The following is a 23,433-nucleotide window of genomic DNA, read 5'->3' as shown; positions in this document are numbered from 1 at the left end:
TGAGTTATAGCCTGGTAATGCAGGGGTGCTGTCTGGAGCCTAGAACCAGGTCTCAGTCACTGCACAGATATCGATGTTCTCCATTTTAATGAGTGCCTCGAGGGAGTGCATTTTGAGATTTAGACTTCTAGCATTGAGTAGCATTACCCTCAGTTTTATCTTGCCTATTCCTGTTATGGTGGTGAATTTGTCATTTGAACCTTGCCTAAAAAGGCACTATGGGGGCAGCAAGATCCTTAGCCAGTATCCGGAATCCCAGACATGACAGGTGCAGGCCATCTTTGGCAAAATATCATGGTCTGTTGACCATGTCGTCCCAGGCAGACATGTATCTTTTGGGTTGTATATATGGTTATATATATGTTTTTTGATATGCATTTAACAAGTATTATGTATTTATTCAATTTCAATTTTAATTTAAATTGCATTATTTACATAAGTTGTAAGAAACAAATACTTTGAAATGTTCTGACTATGAATTTTTTATTACATTTTTCAACAATATATCAGTGCAATAAGTGTTTTATAGAAACAATAATGGTTTGTCTTAGAATCACCTCAACAGCAATTTGTAACAATAAATGGCCAGCCTATCAGAACCTAAGATCAATTAACTAATGGTTTTACCAAGATGTATTTAAACTGAGGATGTGTATGTACAACAGATTCTGATGAAGTCTCCATATGGGAGATGAAAGCGCTTAATCTGTTGAATTTTTATTTTTATTTGGAATAAACTGATGCTTTGTAAATATTAACCTGGTGGCCTGGTGGACTTTTGGACTTTGGTTTAACAGAACTACTGGTTTTACGTTCTACAGAAGAGGAAAGTTGAGAGAAATGGAAAAACTGCCCAAACGGCCAATAACTACAATTTCTGCGGTTCTTCCAGAAGTTTTCTATACTTGCAGCTGTATTTATGCATTTTCCACATTTCTTGCCTTCTCATCTGGTCCTTCACCTTATGTTCTTTCTTTTGTTTTTGGGCACATTCAGTTGCTGCCTGATTTTTATCTACTTCTGGTTTGATTTCCATTCCTGCTTTATGTTGATGTGCTTCTGTTAAATTAAGCAGAGAAATCATCTTAGATTTATTCTCCTCATGTGTCAAAACTTTCACTACATTTGGGTCTTGTGAGGTCAGCAGATAGGGTCTATATTAGAACACCGAACATTTGAAATGTTGAGTGTTCTAATATCGACCCGTTTTCAGCGAACGCTGAAAATATCGAAGAAACAGGACACCAAATTCTTTCCTAGGGAAAGAATTTGGTTGTCCGTTTCTGTTGCTTCGGTATTTTCAATGCTGTGGCAGAAAGTTACGGGTCGGGTTCAGGTAAGTGTGCAATTGTGTGGACGTGTGGGTTAGGTGAGTTAGGGTTAGGGCGCGGGTCAGGTAAGTGTGCGACTGTGGACGTGTGGGTTAGGGCATGTTAGATGAGTTAGGGTTAAGGCGCGGGTGAGGTGACTGTGCGATAGTGATGGACCTTAGGGTTAGGGTTTGGGTTAAGGTAAGTGGATAGTTAGTAGTGTATGTATAGTTTAATATAGGGTTAGGTGTAAGAGTTTAGGTGTATGTGTGTGGATTGCTGTTTGTTTGGTGTGCTTGTGGTTGTGTGTATGTGTTTTGGAACAGCAAATTTTTTCCCTAGGAAAAAATTTGCTGTTCCGAATGTTCGATGTTTTGTATTTTCAATTTTTAGGGTTCGATATTAGAACACTCGACATTTTGAATGTTCGGTGTTCTAATATAGACCCAGCAGATATGTGTGGAGTTCCATGATTGCAGATCTGTACATGTAATCAATTTCAAGGAGGCCCATCCCTCCTTTGGAACAGGGAATATATAATCTTGGTATGCAATGATTTTTATAAATCATTTAGTGAGCATGAAGCATACTTCTTGTTTTCTTATCTAATCTATCCAACAGGTTTTGGGGCCAGTCAAGTCACTCCAAAACTGTAAGTTAAGACAGGAAGAGCAAACTGGTTTATAGCTTGGATTTTGTTCCTAGATGTGAACACTGTTTTCAGAATTAGTTTGTCTTCTGAAGTATTCCTTACTAAGATTTATTCACATTTGTTCATGTTTTAGTGTTGATCCTTCATCAATTACCAAATATGTATACACTCCCTCGTTCTCAGGTTCTTTTATATCACATTCTTGTCCCAAACAGATGTTTTCTTGATGCTGCAGTTTTCCTGCTTTAAAGTTTGCTTTTGCGTATTTATCAAGACCAAATGGCATTCTTATAGCATCTGAAAAAGTTTTGACAGCATGCTGTTGTGCTTTCAGTTCCTCATCTGATGAGCTATACAGTTTTAAGTCATCGACAAAGCGAAGATGAGAAGCCTTTACATTTTGTTGTTTTCTAGGAGACAAGTTATAGCCATATCCTAAGCTGTTAAGTAGACAACTTAATGAGTTAAGAGCAAGGCAGAATAGCAGCAGTGACATAGTCACCCTGGGATATCCCCCTTTGAATTTTTATCCTTGTTGTGTTACTCAGGATCTTCATAGATAATTCTCCAATATGTATCTATTTCTTCTTTTTTTGGCAGTCTTTGTTACTTTTACCTTGTTTCCCAATTCTCTATGAAACTTTTTGAGTAAATTGCTTATTTTGCACGTTTCCTTTATATTTATCTGCGTATTTTTTTTAAGTTTTTCCGCCTGTGCTGAGATTTTTAGTGTATTTTCCGATAGTGCATGATAGATTCTGGTCTGTTCTAATACTGTGCATTGCTTTAATCACGTTTATCTTTCTTAGTATTTTTGTTGATCTATTCCCTCTTCTATTTTCTTCTAACAGTGACATTTCTTGTCTTAATTGCTTTATAGTTTTATCTATTCGATACTTCTGTGATGGTATTCGATTTCTCCCCTTCCTTTCCCTCGTTACCCTGTATTCTTGTGGTAGAACTTTATCAGTTATTAATTTAGCCACACAGTAATATATCCTGTTTACTTCTGTTATATTGCATGGATCTCTATGGACAGTCCTAATTACTGTGTTCATTTGTTTTATCAAACTTCTGACTTTTGGGGTTTTATTGACCTTCTGCAGTCTATTTCTTTCATTGGTCTTAATATGTCTATGTCTGTTAAATCAAGCAACTCTTCTGTTAGCTCATTTTCTTCTAAAATGAGGGCACATTTTTTGTTTTCCATTTCCTGCGGGCATTTAATAGAAAGTTCTATAGCATCATCTTGAGGCACATTTTCTTCAGTTTCATCCTGTGCCGTCTGTTGCTCTGTCATATGGGAACTCACTGGACTGTCATTCCTTAACATTAACTGCTTCAAAGTTTCCAGAGTTTCCTGTTCCTTCCCTTGCTATCTAGCTTCAAGTGAACGTTTATACTGGTTTCCTGTGGAAGGTTCCAAAATATCTTCATATGGCACCTGACCAATTGCTTCCTGTTCTACTGGTTCCCCTTAATTTTGATATCCGTTGCTCTATCCTGTTGTGGTGCTTTTTGAATTAAATTTTCTACACTGAATCCTTCACTTCACAGGTACTCTATAACCTCAGTTTCTGTTTCTTTAACTTCTCCACTACTAATCTCCTTTTCTACTTTTTCTCTTTGTCTTCTTATTTTTTGTGTTGTAAAGTTTTCCATGTCCGGATTTCTTTGCCTGTATTTATCTTCAAATGTCTTTGGTGCTGCTCTTTTTGTATTGATTAGTTTTGCTTTCTCCTTTGCATAAATATTACACCATATGACATTTTTTCTTTCTCATGTCCATATTTCTTCTTCAGAAGTCTCCTCATCTTCCTGCTTCTCCTTACTTTGTGGGCTCACTCCATCATGCTGTGATGTAACCTGTGTTAGACCTTCTGCACCAAATCTTTCACTTCGCAGGCAGTCCATAATTTCAACTTTCATTTTTTTAACTTCTACTTCACTAATCTTTTTTTCTACGTTCTCTCTTTGTGATATTTTTTATTGTGAAAATTTCCATATCCAGATGCCTTTGCCTGCATTTCTCTTTGAATATCTTTGTGGCTGCCTTCTTTATATTGATTAATTTGGCTTTCTCGTTTGCATAAATAATGCACCATATGAAATCTTCTTTTCCATGTCCATATTTCTTTTTTGTACTTTTCAGAAATCTCTAGGTTTTGTTGTTTATGTTTTCGTTCTTCCTCAGATGCCTCTTTTTCCAAACAGATCAATGTTTCTTGATCTATATACTGTTTTTCACAAATTTGTTGTATTAATGAATACAATTTTTTACTTGAAGGTTCTGATTATTTTTCATGTGGAAGTATTTTTCTTTCCTCTAATTTCTCTCTCTTAGTCGTTTTGTATATCTTGTGTCTGGAAATACTTGGCTTTTTGCATAATAGTAACAGTACATAATTTCTTTCTTATCCTCATTAGTCTACTTTATCGTCTTTATGGCTCTTCTTTGGCCTATTTTTGTGATTTTTGTGGACTACTACTTCCTGCTAAAACAGGGGGCCATCCTTCTCCTGGACCTGGCTTGGCCCCTTTGTAGGAACGTTTCCGTATTTTTGAGGATTCTACACTGTCATTTTTTCCAGTCCTGGCACCGGGATTGAGCACTATTTTATCATGCACCCAGCTCTCTTTTTTAATGTTTAATACTTCTGTCTGTGATATATGCTATATAAATACAGTCTATATATCAGTGTTGTCTTGATGAGATTTTGTGAAAAACAGGATCCACCTTGCAAAGGTACTCACCAAGACTTAAGGATGAGTTTAATTTCAGCAATAATACTGTCCTTTACTTGCTGATGTACAGTGTCATCTCTCCATTCTGACCCCTGTGTTTTGTAGGATCGATGTTATTCTCCTTAAGGACTACATCCAAAACCCTACTGTATCTTTATTTCTTAAATTCCCCTCTGTTTCATCATCATCCCTTTCCAGTTTGATTTATAACCTTTCCTTGAGTTACATATGTAAGTTCTAACTGCATAACTCTAAAGTATCCCTTCAAATTGGTAATCCTAAACCACCTTGTTCTATGGGAAGAATCAACTTATCTTACTTAACTCTTGCCCTCTTCCCCTCCCAAATAAGCTCCTTCAGCTCTTTACTAATTTGTCATCCACAGCTTCTCCAGTTGATAAAAATGTGCCTGACCTGTATACAAAACTAATCAGGCTATAAACATGTTTTTGTTTATATGTTAATCATATCCATAATCAAGAGCCTTCAGATTCTCAGTTTTTGTTTTATTTCTTCACACATTTCTTTAGTTGTTATACATACACCTAAATACTTCATCTTGTTATTTCCCTATAAATATTGATATTGCTGAACCAATTCATGAGTGGGTCTCAGATGATATATGAAGAATATTTGGGCTTGATAAATGTGCAGTTGCTGCTGGCATCCCTTATGAAGGGTGTTTGCTTCATAACCTAATAGAGTTTCTTTGCACCATCTGCCGAGTCACTTACCAGAAGCTGGTAGAGTGCCTCTGATCCTATGATGTTGTTCATGTTTCACTGTTGCAGTCATTACATTTGGGGGTAATCTGCTGGCAGGTTGCCCTCAGTCGGCCTGAATAACAAAGTCTTGGGTCCTGCGTCGGTTGCTGTCTCCTCTTCCATGACGTCAGGTCGTCAGGGGTATAAAACATGCAGCCGACGCCATTTTATTCAGTCTTTCTTGCCGCGCGGTGCCCGAAGCAGAAGCAGTTTGCAAGTGCCGGTCGGCCGACTCCTGAAATTTTTGTATTCGAGTTTCAGAACTGAAGTCTTCAAACTAAAGCTAAATACCCCATTAGGGAAACTTTTTCTTGCTCCTTACCGATGTCAGTAAAAGTTAATAATTGCATTACTTGTGGGAAGCAAATACCTTATAAGGGTTTTAATTTGTACTGTATTCCTTGCCTAGGCCCTGATCACAACGTGCCTTGCTGTCGGTTTTGTGCTAGATTTAACCAACGCACTATTAAGCGTCGGTATATTTTTGCTTCTAAATATTTTGGATCAAGATTTAACTATCCTGAAATGTCGTCGGTTAGCATTCCGACTACCGGAATTCACAAAAAATGCAAGGAAAAAGACAGAGACAGACCGTTGAGGTCCAAAACCGACGACGAAGCTTCTCCTAAGCCAGTCGCCGGTTCGCCGGTACTCCAGTGAGGTGCTTTCGCAGCCCCTGATACTTGCTACTTTTGAGTCGCTGGCCTCTACCGAGACCCATTCGGAGTCTGGTATGCCACGAGATTCTCAGAGTATTGAACCCGCGGATGTCTCTCCCTTGGATGGGTCCGGAGCCGCTGAGCAGGCACCGGCTTCTGAGGGTGTTTTCAGGCCTCAACATTTTTATATTAAACCGACGCCGACGCCATCAACAAAAACAATGTCAAAAACAACTTCTATGTCTAAAAAAAAATGACACATGAGCCATGTGCTCAGGCCCCTATGCCTAAAAAAAACAGATGATCAAAATGGCTGAGGACTTAATTACCTTGATCAGGGGTTCCCAACCCCCCCTGCTAAGAGGCCTAGGCAAGGCACTGATTATGAATCTTCAGATCAGGTTTCCGTTTCTTCTGATTCCTCTTCTGATCAGGAATTTTCTATTCCACCCTATGAGGATTCTGATGCAGAAGAATCCATCCAATCTGCATCTCCTGGAGGATTACTCTTTTAAAGAGACTTTGCATACTTTAAGGGAACATTTTCACTGGGAGAGTCAGGACTTCTCTGAATCAAAAAAGAGGCTTAGGGATTTCCTTCTTCTTCCTCAGCATAGGCCTTTGGCAATACCTCCTATATTAGACATTGTTGATGATGTGTTCTCGAAATCAGGCATGGCTCCTGATTCCCTGCCTCTGGCTCCTAGTAAGCCAGACAGATATTACAGGGTTCCTGACTCCCACAAATTTCTTTTCAAAAATCCTGCTGCTGATCCTTAGACTATTTCTCAGGGTCCCAAGGGTGTTAAGGCTTCCACAGCCAAAAATCCTACCCCTTCTGATAGAGATTCCAGAGCTCTGGATAGATGAGGTAAGAAGGTTTATACGTCTGCAACCTTGGCAATCAGGGCTTTAAACTGCCAGTTTCATATGCTTAAATATCAACAGCATGTCATGGGCTTACTGAAACAGAAAATTATGTTGATTTCTGATTGTGTGGAAAATAAAGAGTTACAGGATTTATTGCATTCAGCAGAACAGGTTGGAAAGCATACTTTGTAATGTGGTTTTGATTCCTTGGAGGCCTCTTGTAGGGCCACCGTTACTGGATCTGTGATTAGAAGGCATGCCTGGCTCAAGGAGCAAAATCTTCCTGATCATGTTAAAGCTAAATTGTTGGATGCCCCTTTGCAGCATGATACTCTGTTTGGTAATAAGGCAGAAGAGGTTTTGAAGAAAATGGAAGACAAAGCTAAATCTATGCAAACTGTAAAATATTTCTTGCAAGTGCAGCCACCCAGGTTAAGTAGGCAGTGGCCTACTAAAAATTGGCCCTTTCCTGTGTCCAACAGAGCCACTCAGAACAAACCCAGGCGCTCAAAAGGCTCCAGATATCAATCACAGGGTTCTTACAGGTTGAAGCAATGGGGTGCCTCCACCTCCAAATCTGGAGGAAACAAAGCACAACCCTACAGTAAGCAGTCTCAATGATTTTCCTCTACCATCTCCAAGCACTTATCTTTTGGCAGCCCCCTTGGGGGAAAACTAGCACTTCATGCTCAGAACTGGCAGTTAATTACCCAGGACAAGTGGTTATTAAACATAGTACCCCAGGGGTACAGATTTCATTTCCATACTTTGCCAATTCCAAACGGATGGCTGGATCTGCCACAAAACCAGTGGGCAGAGGCCCAGAAACAAGTCATGCCCCTCATGGATATGGGGGCTATTCAGCAGGTACCAGAAAAGGAAAAAGGACAAGGTTTTTATTCAGGACTTTTCCTGGTACCCAGAAAAGACAATTCATGGCGTCCAATACTGGACTTATCGATTCTGAACACGTTCCTGGACATTCCAAAATTCAAGATGCTGACTTTACAACAGCTGCTGCCTATGCTAGGCAAGAATGCTTGGTTAGTAACGCTAGACTTAAAAGAGGCATACCTGCATATCCCAATAAGGGAATCATGCAGAAGATACCTCCGCTTCAAAGTAGTTTTTTTTTTTGCATTACCAATTCTCTGCACTGCCCTTTGGCATATCTACTGCGCCCAGGGTATTTACAAAGTGCCTGGCACCAGTAATTGCATTCTGCAGACAAAGAAACATTCAAATTTATCCTTATCTGGATGATTGTCTCATTCAAGCAGAGGACAGGGACACACTTCTTCAACATCTGGCATTTGTAAAAAGGCTTCTAGCATGCCTAGGGTACACCATAAACGAAAAGAAATCACATCTGGTACCCTCTCAAATAATTACATTCCTGGGTGCAAGGTTGAATACGACTGCCCAAATGGCTTACCTCACGCCAGACAAACAAAGGCAACTGACAACTTACTTCAAACAAATGGCAACAAAAACCCAGTTATCTGCAAGACAAATTCTGCAGGCTTTGGGGTTCATGGCATCCTGCATTCTATTAATTCCATAGGGGAGACTGCATATGAGGAAACTTCAGTGGTACCTAAAAAGTTTATGGAGTCAACGTTGTCACAGCCTGGAAACGATTCCTCTCATTCCCTGTCTACAACAGATACATCAGACTATGCTTGGGGGGTCCACCTGGCAGGGAGATGCATTCAGGGCAAATGGAGCCCAAACCAAATGCATCTGCATATCAACCAGAAAGAAATGCTAGCTGTTCAAAATGCTCTGACAGCCTTCAAGGACTTACTTCATCCAGGACAACTACTGATAAAGACGGACAGCACCACAGTTATGTGGTACATAACCAAGCAGGGGGTACACATTCCTACCCCCTTTGCAGACTAGCCATGGCCTTGTGGAACACAGCGTTGACTTAGCAAATACATCTTCAAGCTCAATTCCTGCTAGGAAAGTAAAATACTCTGGCAGACGACCTAAGCAGAAATCTTATGGACCTGCACGAATGGAAACTGAATCCACAAATCTTCAGCATGTTAACACAGAAATGGGGGAGCCCACACATAGATCTATTTGCCTCTCCCCAAAATTATCAGTTGGACAAATTCTGCACAAGAGCTCATCACAAAAAAGCATGGAAAGTGGATGCTCTATCCTTCAGCTGGAAAAACCTATCAGTCTATCCCTTTCCCCCTCTGCCTCTACTCTCCAAGGTCTTACTAAAAGTCAGACAGGAAAAACCAAACATTATCCTAATTGCTCCGGACTGGTCTCGCCAGCACTGGTACCCGCTTCTAAGGAATATGTCACACCTTCCTCCATGGTACTTGCCTCAAATATCTCATCTACTGTCTCAGCAGAACTATCAAATTCTGCACACTCAGCTCCAAACTCTGAATCTTGCAGCATGGCTAATCAACTAATTATTCAAACCACACCTCTCAATAAATCTGTGATGGATGTCATTTTGGAAGCCAGAAGGCCTAGTACTAGAAAATCTTATGCTGCTAAATGGAAGAGATTCTGTGCTTGGAACCAAGCACAAGAAATAGACACAGCAAAGCCCAATATTTCTCAGATTTTACAATACTGAACTGAGATGCTTGACAAGGGCCTGTCTTTTTTCATCAATAAAAATCCATGCCTCTGCCATCTCGGCTCATTACAACATAGAGCCTCCTCTCTGTTCTCATCCACTGCTTAAAAGGTACCTTAGAGGGGCCAAAAATTTAAGGCCTCCCAGGAGAGCACCACCTCCTGCATGGGACCTCAGTTTTGTGCTGGAAAAACTCACCCTCCCTCCTTTTGAACCAGCAGCTACTGCGAATATAAAATTTCTATTTTGAAAAACAGCTTTTCTTTTGGCAGTCACTTCAGCAAGAAGGGTTTCAGAACTACAGGCTCTCATAGCAGGGGAGCCTTTCATTACATTTTACCTGGACAGGGTCGCCCTCAGGACCATTCCTTCTTTTATGCCTAAGGTGGTATCCAGTGTGGCTCTTAAACAGACCATTCACCTGCCAACGTTTTACCCAAATCCGCAGAACAAGGGGGAGTGGATTCTGCATTCATTGGACATACACAGACAACTAAGATTCTACTTAAACAGGACCAAATCTCTAAGAAAGTCTGAGCAACTACTGGTAGCATTTGCTGCAGGATCAGAGGGGAAGGCTATATCAAAGCAGACTATTTCTAAATGTTTAAGCCACTGCATTCGTTTCTGCTATTTGCACCATGGTAAACCTGTGCCCAAGGGGATCAGATCACATTCCACCAGGGTTGCCTCCACTTCAGCAGCTTTTCTCAGAGGGGTCCCAACCAAAGACATTCTAGAAGCTGCTACTTGGAGCTCTGTTCATACCTTCACAAAGCATTGTCATTTACCTCTCTTCTCTAAATCCAGGGCAGGCTTTGCCACTGCAGTCCTGCAGGGCCTTATAGCCACTCCTAATGCTGTTTAGTTCCATCCTCCCATCCATAGCTTTGGGATTCTACCCAAATGTAATGACTGCAACAGTGAAACATGAAGAACATAGTACAGTTGTGTACACTTACCATAAATGTAGATGTTCAAGTGTATTCACTGTTGCAGTCCGGGTTACTCACCCGCCATCCCCCATTCTATACCTTTTCTTTCCTTCACTATACTCAAAAGCCTTTGTGATGTATTTGCTTTTAGTTGAAGGTAAAGTTTATGTTTCTAAAAGTGCATTTATATATTTACAGTTTATTTATGTATGTATTTTTGCTCCTCATTTGGGGGCACCTGACATCTGGGGCAAGAAAAACTGAATAAAATGGTGTCGGCTGCATGTTTTATACCCCTGACGACCTGACGTCATGGAAGAGGAGACAGCAATCGATGCAGGACCCAAGACTTTGTTATTCAGGCCGACTGAGGGCAACCTGCCAGCAGATTACCCCAAATGTAATGACTGCAGCAGTGAATACACTCGAACATCTACATTTATGGTAAGTGTACACAGCTGTACTTTCTTTCTTCTTGCAACAGCTTTTGTAGTCTGTTCGTTAGCCAAACAGTATTCCTTCTTAGCCTGGTATACCTATTTTTTTTTTATTTCCCACTTTTCCTGCACTTCTTTCTTTTGATGGCTTCTTTGACTTCTGCATTCCACCGCCAGCTTTCCTTATCCACCTTATTTCCGTACCAGGCTCAGCCACTTATCTTTTCTACAGTCACACACATACTGTTTTGATATGCTGCCATTCTTCTTTAACTCCACCTATTTGCTCTTTTTCTTGAGGTGCTACAGCCCTGAATATTTCCTTGTATTCTTGTGCTTTCATTCCAGTCAGCTTCCAGCTCTTCAGCCTAGTCTCAGTTGACCTTAGAACCTACTCTTACCACTGCTTGCAGTTGATTGCAATCATCAGTGGTTTGTACATTAGGCTGTTTCACATGGGATGACTTTGCAATCTCTGACTCTATCTCATTGTCCTATCCTGAGTTACATTTTGGCCACTCTTGTATGTGATGATGTGATTGTCACGCTTGCTGAACCATGTGTTGGCCACCATCAAGCAATTTGCCAGTCAGAAGTGTAGAATGACTTCTCCATCTTTATTCCTTCTGCTCCATCAATTTGGACCCAGGCAGTTCTCATGTCTTGTGCCATCTGTACAGTAAACTGCCAGTTAACCGGCACCCATGGGGATTGGTAGATGCAGGATGACTGTAGTTTCTGGTTGCTTGAGAGTTACTATTAAAATAGGTCTGACTAATACTGTACCCTATATTATTTGTGTGGTTTGACTTGTTTTCAGGTTTGGATGAGAGGGAATTTATTCCCATCTTCTTTTATAAAACTCTAAAAATCTTTTTTTAAAACTCTAACAACGTAAGGTATGCTTCTGGGGGGGAAATCAAAGTGCAACACATGAAAATTGTACTGTTTCAGTTAACTGAGAGTTTACTGTATATTACTTCAATATATAATATAATTAATTAGGCAGTCATATCTGGTTCCATCTGTGTAATACTTTAATATATAATAGCATTAGAAGGCTTTCCTCATGTCCTTTTTTTTCTATTTATTATGTATTACTTCAGTATATAGTAGCATTAACCATGAAGGGGGCTCAGGAGCTTGTAAGGCCTGCTGAATGAGTATTTGAACAATGACAATAATATTATCTCCTCATGCATAGCATAATGTGAATTTATTTTGAAAGGTAACTTTTTTAAATTCAAGGAGACACCGTTCCTCTAGTGAATCCATACAGCAGTGGGTATTCCAGTAATCTTGACTTATGCATGTGCATGTCATGCATGGAAGGAGGTTAATTTGCATGACTCCTGTAAGTGTAGAATTACAGCACATTTGGGCAGATCCGTTGCTGATGGATTCTTTACTTAACCAGGATAATTTGAGCATTTAAACACTTTCATTGTGGAACTGTTAACATGTTTTTCTCCTTTAAAAATCAATTATAGAGAGGCAAAAAAGTATTTTGGATGTGACTTTATACAGAAGTACATGTACAATAAATAAGTGCACAGTTTGAGAGTAAATTATACCATAAGAAGGTTAATGCTGACACCTTTTAATGTAAGAAAACCTTTCAGCCATCCTGCTTATCTGAAAACCCTCCACTAAGAGTAGGTCTTAAGACTGGCTGACAGTGTAGTAGAACTCGGTAAAAGAACAAAAAAGTACTACAGCTTTAAAACATACTTATTAGAATTTAGACTAAAACAGTGGGCTGGATCGCAAGTTAGCACTTAGTGTTGATGGTGTGATGTCATGTGAAATAACTAACTATACATTGACAGTGAGAACAATTATTGTCTGATGTTACTGTTAATTACTCCAGTAGTAAGACTCTATATGGAAGTACTGTGCTTTTGTCAGGAACAGGGAATATCAGTTAAAGAACTGGGATATTGTCTTGACTAATAGTGATCAACAAGACTGTGGAACTGCATGTACTGGTTACTTGCAAACAGAGTAGTTATGTGTGTGTGTGTGTGTGTGTGTGTCTGTGTCTGTGTGTGTGTGTGTGTGTGTGTGTGTGTGTGTGTGTGTGTGTGTGTGTGTGTGTGAGTGTGTGTGTGTGTGTGTGTGTATAAATATATGTATATATGTATATATATATATATATATATATATATATATATATATATATATATGTATATATATATATATATAAGTATATATATATATATATATATATCTATATATATATATATATATATATATATATATACATATATATATATATATATATATATATATATATATATATATATATATATATATATATATATATATATATATCTTGTTTGTTTGTTTGATTGCTAACTGGGGGAGTAAACTGATACACAGAGAATCCAATTTGAGCCACAGATTAGAAAATGCAAGACTATTAATACAAGTTGTTTTTAGGGTTTCCTACAATATAGTACTATATAAGTGAGGTAAATAGTTATAAAGAACACATAGCAAAGGTTTGACGTAGAATATTAAATTGTTTCAAGCATACCAGCTTCATTGACAGAGAAGATGAGTACAACCCAGGTGACCCAAGTTTGCTTAGCCGATCAGGCACCTGTTGGAGCTGGTGTGGGGAGAAGATGAATGACAATGCTTTGCCTATTTACCTCCCTTTGAATGTAGAAATGGGGCACGTGCTTGTGGCACATAATTTGTCGCTGAATTCCTGGAAAAGAATTGTGATTACTTTGAGGTGCTGTGGCAGGACCACTTGATTATATCACATGCATGTGCAAAGATGTGCTTTACATAGGCACATATAAGCATGCCTATCTCTGGACAATTATAACCATGTCTGGTTGGGGTTATAACTTTCTGCTTACTTGCTAGTGTGTGGCAACTGCTCCTGACATGCTCCATTCCCCACGTGCAGCAGCTAAAGTTCAGCGCATGCACTCAGCTGGACCGGGACCCCACCTAGCGAAGGATAGAGTTGGGTTTTGTACTTGATGTGGGATATTATAAAACATCGGCTCTTCTGCTTGGGTCTGGACCCCCAACTAATGAGGTTAAGATATGTAACTTATTCCAATTGTCACTGGGCACTGAGAAATGATAGCAGCATGGGTTGGTAGCAGAACTGAAGTCAGTAGTGGATACAAACAGAACCCTGTGACAAGCAAAAAGAATGCTGATAGCTAGTAACAACCCATGGCAAAAAAAAATTAAAAATTAAAAAATGGTCCAATTATTATGAGCGTGTGGAAATACATTTTAAGGTGAAGGAAAACTTAATGTTTTCACTATAGCACATGTCCATTTATAAACACAGCCAGTCCCTTGGATTTGGAAAAAGGCTCCCCATGTGCACTAACTATCCAGAGATACAGAAGGTTGGCTTGGCTATGGGCACCTCTTATACCAATAGCTACGCCAATCTCATCATGGCTAGTTGGGAATATGAGCATGTTTTAAGCCCACATCCTTTTTCACAACACCTTAGATTCTTCAGATTTGTTGACAAAATTTTTCTTTTGTGGGATGGCACTATATTTGAATTAGATTTGTTTGTCGCTTACTTAGAATCTACTGCCGAATATCTTAGATTCACTAAGAATGCACATATGGAGAGAATAGAATTCCTTGCTATTCATCTATATAAAGGAGATAAGGGAATGTTACATACATCTGTGTATAGGAAACCATGGAGAAGGAATACTCTACTGCATCACACTAGTATGCACCCTGGTTATGTGTTTAAGAATATTGCTAAGAATCAAGCATATAGGTTATCAAGATTGCATACCAATGATGAAGGCTTTCAGCAGACACTTAGTACATTAGAACAAGGTGTGTTAACCCGTGGTTATTCCAGAAATGATTTTAATGTGGCTGATAGAGCTATTAAAAGAGATAGGTATTGTTTAGCTAAACCTTATTATTCCCATAGTAATGGTACTCGTGCTAGGATGAGAGATACATTAGACCTGCCTTCACATTCACCAGTGATGTCAGTAAAGTCTGTAATGTAGTGCAGAGAAATTGTCCAGTACTCATTTCAGATGATAGAATATCTGACATTGTAGGTGAGTCACCCCACTTTTGTTTTAAGAATGGAATGTCCCTTAAAAGACAACTTTGTTGTAGCAACAGCGAGAGGTTTAAGCCACTTTCTGAGAGGAAAGGCAATTTTGGGTGCAGGAATTGTACAGCCTGGACTTGTATCTCAGAATCTAAGGTATTTAATCATCCCTTTACTGGCTTTATATTCATTCCTAAGTTTTATGCAGATTGTTCTAGTAGGAATTTAGTTTACTTTGCTGTCTGCAACAAGTACAGTAGTTTATATGTGGGGAAAACATGCAGGACTTTAAGAGAGTGTTTACTTGAACACATAGGTTATATCAGGCATAGTGATATTACTAGTGCTTTATTTAAACATGTTCAAAATTTTAATGATCATTCTTTTAATTTTTTTAGTTTTACAGTGTGTGAACATCAATAAGACAGATGGTGATTTGAATAACATTATTGAAAGAGCTGAAACAAAATGGATTACATAATTACAGGCACATAAAAGCCCAGGTTTGAATGGGTATGTGCCTTTAAAACCCCTCCTGAGAGAATTTAAATTGTATACAATTGAGTATAGTATACTTATTGTTTGAGATTTTTTGCAATTTGTCTGAAGAAGTGCCTAGTGTGACGTATGAAAGTGCTTACCTTTTATCTTTATTAAAGTTGCCTTCTTTTACAGCCGTGTTTAGTCCTGTATTTATACATATTTTTTCTGTACTGAGGTTTTTGTTAATACAGGACCATTACTGCTTGTTTGGTGTACATTTGTACTTTCCTTACTTTATGTACAGTTAATGATATGTGTACTCATACATCTGCACTTTCCATACTCTTATATAAAGTTAATGGTGTGTCTGTTCATAAATCTGTACATTCCCTACCTAGGTATCTGTTGGTAATGACGTGTTCTCACATATTTGTACACTCTGTACTTTATGTAGTGTTAATGAAGTATACTAGTACAACTGCACTTTCCATACTTTATTATCTAATGTTAATGGTGTGTCTGTTCATACATCTGTACATTCCCAACTTAGGTATCTGTTGTTAGTGATGTGTATTCTCACACATTTCTATGTTCTGTCTGTTATGTACTGCTAATGACGTGTACTTGTACATGCACATTTTCCATATTCTTATCTAAGGTTAATGGTGTGCCTATTCATGCATCTGTACATTCCCTGCTTAGGTGTTTGTTAATGACATGTGCATTCATACATTTCCCTTCCTGATCCCTTATACCAACTCCCTTTCAGAATGTGTTTTTGCAGCTTTCACCTTCTTTGTCATTCTTCTGCTTGCCACCTTGGCACCTTCTACTGTGCCTTCTTCAGCTCTCCACCTCCTCCCTTCCACATCTTGTATGGCCTTCCTTTTATCGTAATGTTTACCCTCATGTTCCTGAATTCTTGCACTGTCATATTGGTGTTATTCTCTGCTTTTTCACGTCTTCACAGCAGTGAGTACTGAGCACTGAGGTCTAAACCCTGTGTACTTTTATCCTGATTTATTCCCATAACATGTTCTCTCCCTTGATTTACCTCAGGTTGTCACTGTAGTGTTGCGAATTTCTCTGGAAGAAAATGTAAAGTTGCAGTTCATGCTTAATGAAACAATAATCCACATTAGACCATGTATTTGAACCTTTTAATACACAATATTTTTTTCATATTATTCCCGTGCTGTTTGTTAAAATGTGTCTGTTAAAGTAACTGCTTCTGTTTCATTTGTAGCAAGTCCTGGTCTATATAGTAAAACTATGACGCCCACCTATGATCCAGTTAACGGAACCCCTGCTTCATCAACAATTACATGGTTTAGTGACAGTCCTCTTACTGAGCAGAACTGTAACATTCTTGCTGTAAGCCAACCAGCCTATCCACCAGAAACACTGGCTAAAATGTATAAACCACGGACCTTATTGGACAAAGCAAAGATTAATTCAAGGTATGAACATTTTACTGAATTTTTTGCTGTTTTGTTATACTGTATCTAAAAAGAAAGCACACAGGAGAACTCTGGTAGGTTTCATGGTTTCAGTAATATTTCTAACAGAGGGATCATATTATATGCCAAGGTTATTAAGCCATTGTGTTCTCTGCCATCACAGTATTCCTCTGATGGTTATTTACCACTTCTCAGGCTATGCTCATTTCATATTCCAAGCCTGACAAATGCAGAAGAGATTTCTTAAAGGTAAGTCTCCTTGGCTGAATTCTTGTTGGTGTACATAGTTTCTCACTTCTGCTGATATAAGTCCTCTTTTTTTCATTTAGCAAACAGTTTTTAATCTGTAGAGCTTCAAAACCATGAGCGGGAGTAGCAGTTGCAAACTTTGCTCTGCTATCTACTGTGCTTCATTAGTCTTTTTCAAATGGAAGAAAATGAACCATCAGTGGGAGGCAAACCCTGGCATGCAAAACAGTGAAGTCCTTGACAGCATTTTTGACTGGTTTACTCCAACATGCAGGTGCTTCTGCCTTCACTTTTTGTCCTTGTTTTCTGTTCTCATCCGTCTCAGCATAAGAAATATAAGCAGCACTAGGATTTTAAGGCACACGATGTGAGATAGATTAATGAAACAGCAGAATATATGGTCTGTTATGTGACTTCCAACATTTGTTTAGGGCAGGACACAGTTGTCCATTGTACTACTATCTTTACTATTACACATTTCAGTCACACATCCATAGGAACATGCCACCTGTCAGGTAGCATATTTGTGGACCTTAGCAGAGCATTTGAATGTGTAGAACATCAACTTATAATGCAGACACTGCAGCTCAGATGAAAGTGCAAAAAATAAATAAATAAATAAAACTTTCACACCAGTAGAACATTTAATGTTCAGTTAAATAATGAACTGTCTATATAAGGAACTTTAACAGCAGATGACTTTTAAGGATTTGTTTTGGAGCCAGTCCTTTGCTCCATTCTCATAAATGATATTTCCCATTCTCTCTCTACTTCAACACTTACAATATATACAGATAACATTCTGACTCTTAAATCTGAGCTAATACCCCACTCTGTTGAAACACAGTTACAGATGGATTTTAAAATATCTAACTGAGCTGAAATAAAAAAAAACTCACAATACTGAGAAAAATGTGGGCATGAAAAAAAAAATAAATGAAAAAAAGAAAACAAGAAAACTCTGTGCGATCTCTTTGGAACCAACCAAAAATTAAAACCCTAGGCATCATTAAAACCATTTGGTCCATCACAACTCATTTCACAAATAATACTTTAAAACTTCTGTTCAACATATCAAATATTTGCAGTCATCCTCAACCTTACATTTCTGTTAACCACGGACTGCATTAGCAAGACAGACATTCCTCTGATTCTCTAAAAGCCATCTTAGTGTTTTTCCCAGCATGCCTTATTATAAAGCCTTACTCACTTTTTTATTAGCAGCATCATTCTAGCTTGCCTACAGCTCGCAGATATCATTCCACCAAAAGTATTCCTAAATCTAGGACCAATATCCGTAATACAAGATTACTCTTTATTCATTTAACTTGCTGAATATTAAGGAGGCATAAATGTCCATGGCTAATTAATGCTATTAAGGTCTTAATAAGGAAAAGATGGGAAAAACTCACCTAATGATCAGCTGCATCAAATCTACTTAAATTGCATGAAAAAAACTTGATAGCTAGCAATGCAGCAAAGTCTACCTTAAAAACAAATAAGCCCTGGCCTTCATTCCCATTTATGTTTGGAAAGAAACCAGTCACATCACAGATTCTGGAGCTGCTATAACTTTGGCTTCATGCCCTTTAAGTAGGCCAGAGTTTTATAGAGAATGCAGACATTTTCTGTTTACATCTCTAGAAGCAATAGTAAACCAAATCCTAGCAGCAGCAAACAACCTCCAAACAGAAAGTGCCACCAGTAAGCTCCAGTTATACCCACTGGTAGCCATTTCCCTGACTTTCTACTTCAAAGAAATAACAGTAAAGGACCTGTTATCTAGATCCGATATAAGTCTGGAGTTAAATTTAGTAAGCTGCACCTGGACATCTTAATGATGGCAGCACCATTAATTGCCAAACCATTAAGATTCATTTTCAGCCTTTCCCTGACCATAGACATCATTCATAAAGCAATCAAGCATGCAGTCATAGCATCCTTGGCTAAAGTATTTTTCCTCAGTGTCAAAAGATTCCATGCCAATTGCAAGTCTTTGCGAATGCACTAAAGCACTCAAAATGTCATATATAAACATATTTTTGTCCATATAAACAGTTACGGCTTTTTGTGTGATCAGCACACAGTTTTTGGAAGAGATTTATATTACCACAGCACTGTAAAAAAGTAACTTACACTAATTACAGCATTATTAATAATGGCTTTCGCACATCTAAATTTTTTTTTGTTCAAATGTTTTTTTATTAATTTTTCAAATAATTCCATTGTATAATAATCTTAATACATTTTCTGATAAATAGAACAGTATTATTAACTATATATATTTACAATTGGCCTGAAAATTAATTATTATATTGATCAGTCTAGTCAGAGTAACATCATATTAATGAGAGGTCATTTGTTCCTTTTCCTTTCATCCTCATTAAGAGTTTAAGTTCAAGTTTAGTGTCTCAATAAGTGATTGATAATATTTTTTCCCATGGATTCTTGTTCCATCGTCTTGGTGCTATTCTTAGTTCTTTTACTCTGGTTTCCAACAGTGCAGATTCCTTCAATAAAGGAGGCATAAATGTCCATAGCTAATTAATGCTATTAAGGTCTTAATAAGGAAAAGATGGGAAAAACTCACCTAATGATCAGCTGCATCAAATCTACTTAAATTGCATGAAAAAAACTTGATAGCTAGCAATGCATGACAAAATACCTCTAAATGTCTTGATGTCATTGTATTGACTTCCATTTTCTGGTAATACATTTTCTAGTATTTGCTAAAATGTTCGATAGTAAGTAAAGATTGCTGTTATTTAATTCTAAATTCTCATTAACATTTAACAAAATTAGAGATTTACTTACTACAAATGTATCTGAAGATATGGCTTGTATAAAATTGCTGACATCTTCCCAAATTTTTTTAACTTTAATACTGTCATGAAATACATGTATCCAATCTGCTTTATAACTTTGCAAGCATCTCCAACATGTAACATTGTTAGAGGTATTACATTTTTTAAACTATTTGGAGTAAAAAAAAGATCTATGCAGGAATTTCCATGTGTAAATTCTCCAAAATTGCATGTTGGATGTCAATTTAATCGAATTTAGTATTTTGGTTTTATTTTCCAGGGATAAATTTATTGAATGACGTTTTGTTATATGATTCCAAAATTTTTGATTGATTTTAACTCTATAATTTATTAAAATTGGGAGGGTGGCCAAATGGTTAAGGTGTTTGCCTTACAAACACAAGGTGCAGGGTTTGAGTCTCACAAGGGATAATTGGCTAAGCTTAAAATGGCTCGCAAGGGCATTTAGTTTAGTACTAATCTATGAACCTATAATTTTGATGTCAAATTTTCCCAGTGTAAGTTTACACATTGTTGTTGTTTGTCTTTTGGGTTTTCCCGGTAAGGGGTCGCCACAGCAGAACTCCGGTCCGCTAATGATTGGCAGTAGATTTTTACGAAACGCCGAGGTGCCAGCTCGACGCCCAACCTTCAGCGAAGGCACGCCCATTTACGCACGCATGTCTTTCGAATGCTACCCAACCTCGGGGAGGACATGCAGACTCCACACAGAAGGCACTCCCAAGCCAAGCCGAGAATCGAATGGGAGAACCTCTTGCTGTGGGGTAACAACGCTACCGCCATACCACCGCGGCTTGTAGGTTAACACATGAAGACACATATTTTCATGTTTGGAATTTGTGATTCAAATAAAAAGGTCTGATACAAAGATCAGTGAATTTCTTTTGTGTCTGAGATCTGGTGCTAAAGAATTGCCTTGATGAGCAATAACTATGTTGCTAAAGGCTTATCTGTTTTAAAAAGGTATGTTTATAACTTACAGCGATTAGCCTATCAAGTAATGAAACCATATAGGTATGACATACAAATTTAGTATGAATGTTAGTAAATAGTCAGTGATGTAAGGCTCTTATATGCCATTGTGCACCTGTGTCTACTTAAAATGTATGACAAAATACCTCTAAATGTCTTGATGTCATTGTACTGAGAGATTTTATCTCCCGTCTGATCACTGTGGCACATGAGTGACCATTGTCCACAGGGTCTATTTACAGAATCCTAACTAGTGCTGTCTCTCTCTGAAGAAAAGCTCAGTCACAGAGACTGCACTGTCTTGTGACATCACCAAATTTCATTCAAAGTTCTAGTTAGCACAATGATCCACTAAGAGAGTGAAAGGATTTAAAATTAGATAAGAAAAATAATATATTTTACTGTATGAGAATATGTACAAAGACCACTCACTGTTATCACTTGCATGAGAGATATTGCTAGAGCAGCATACAACAGAGTAAAAGTTATCATTATTCAATAACTTTAAAGAAACTTCTTTAAGACTATTATAAAAGTAACTGTAAGAATGAAGAATTTATTTTATAAGGCATGCCTTAAAATGTTAAGAAACTGAATGTGTGTCAGTAATGGAGAAGAATAAAATTAACAACACCAAAGCAGTGACTAATGAAAAAAGGCTATTGAAGCAAAGACATTTTAGTCTTTGCGAGTGGTTGAAATCCATGAATGGTAGAGAAAACACTGATAATACTAGCCTTTGATATTTTGGTCTATGATACAACTATAACAATGTTCAAATCTCCATTGTAAGCTTGTCATGACATATCTCTGTGATGCCAGTTTCCTATCTTACTTTGAGACACTGGGCCGGATTCACGAAACCTCCTTGTAAGAGTTAATATGTCTTACACGGAGGCTGCAGTCTAACGGTATGACGTCAGCATGCCATGCATATTCATGAGGGCATGCTGAATCATACCCTAGGCTAACACAGTCCGTGTAGGAAAGTAGGGTGTGTGTCCGAATGCCGAGTTCTGCAAAGGGACACGCCCCCAGAAGAGTCAGAGTCCTGAAAGTAAACACCCACGAGTGAGTCCGCGGAAATGTCAAGGAACACAACACCACACATGACCCCACAGACTATAAACCCAACTGTAATGTAAAACGTAAAAATAGCAGTTTAATTTTTTTTTTATAATTTCCAAAATGTTTGCCCGTAGTTGTGCTTGTTTGCGCGGGTATGCCCTCCGCTCAGTCACAGTTAGCAGACATTGAAAAGCATATAAGATCTAAATATGCAAATTAAGCCAAGTAGCAATAGCATAGCGGTAGAGACGTTGGCCAAAGAGGAGGTAGTCACGGTTCGAGCCCCCACAACATCATTCACCATTTTTATTTAAATAAGCATGAAGCAATCCCCTGACATACATATATATATATATATATATATATATATATATATATATATATATATATATAAACTATAATTTAAGTAAAATGTAATGAAATGGGCCATGTTTTTCTGAAGAAATCCGACATAATAAAATATTAAAAAAGGATCATAATTGCCCATAGCTGAGCAAGGCTTTAACAAGCATAATATGAGTACCCATAGGTGAGCAGCGGTTTAACAGGTTTAATATAAGTGCCCGGAGTTGAGCAATGCTTTAACACGCTTAAAATGAGTGCCCGTAGCTGAGCAACGCTTCACCCTGCGTAATATGAGTGCTCATAGCCAAATAATGCGTCAACCAGCGTAAGCCGTTTGCACGGAGCTGCGCACCGCACCAACCAGCTTACCGGCGGGCAGCTTTGGGCAAGCTGTATCAAAGCTGCCTTTACACAGACACACCTACTGAACCACTAAGCCATGACAGTTGTACTGAGAAATGCAGTATTACCATATATATAGGAATGAATGTAAATAGAAGCATGACAAAGCAGGTTTTTTAAGCTGATAAATATCCAAAATGGCCAATCACGGATAAGTGTGGGAAAACCAGCATATATAAGCCCCATAGGCGGGAATACACAGCATAACTGATTGTGGTACCTATTTGCAGTCAGGATGGCAGGTGCAGGAGAGGGAAGTCGCTTTAGAGCACAGAGGTGGGGTGTTGAGGAGTCAAAATATATGGTTTGGCCCCTAGTCCATGATCATGAAGCACAACTCATGCAGGGCCAGGTTCACTGGGGTGCATATAAGGCAGAGGCGTGGAACTGGTTGGCACATGATCTCACCAGTGCCACAGGCATTCCGAGGACTGGTGAACAGGTCCGTCACCACCATGCGGACCTGAAGCGACGGAAGGAGGACCAACTGTACCACTGGATCCAGGAGGCCCGCCAAATGCCCAACGCCCCACTACTGAGTAAGTATCCATGTAATTAAGTATGTAAGAAA

At 38.4% G+C, this 23,433-nt stretch overlaps 1 protein-coding gene across 1 annotated transcript in view; it reads left to right on the top strand.

The window, feature by feature from the left end:
- FERMT1 (FERM domain containing kindlin 1) overlaps positions 1–23,433 on the top strand; it is a 1,173,069-nt gene that overhangs the window by 254,022 nt on the left and 895,614 nt on the right. The window contains exon 5 of the mRNA XM_044056523.1: positions 16,788–17,001. Within this exon, the coding sequence (XP_043912458.1) occupies positions 16,788–17,001 (214 nt within the window). The remainder of the gene's footprint in view (positions 1–16,787; positions 17,002–23,433) is intronic.

Source organism: Protopterus annectens, chromosome 1.part2 (assembly GCF_019279795.1).
Source record: "Protopterus annectens isolate FY-2018-M chromosome 1.part2, PAN1.0, whole genome shotgun sequence".
NCBI lineage: Eukaryota > Metazoa > Chordata > Ceratodontiformes > Protopteridae > Protopterus > Protopterus annectens.
The sequence above is the reverse complement of the archived record's forward strand: the minus strand, read 5'-3'. Positions and strand labels throughout refer to the sequence as shown.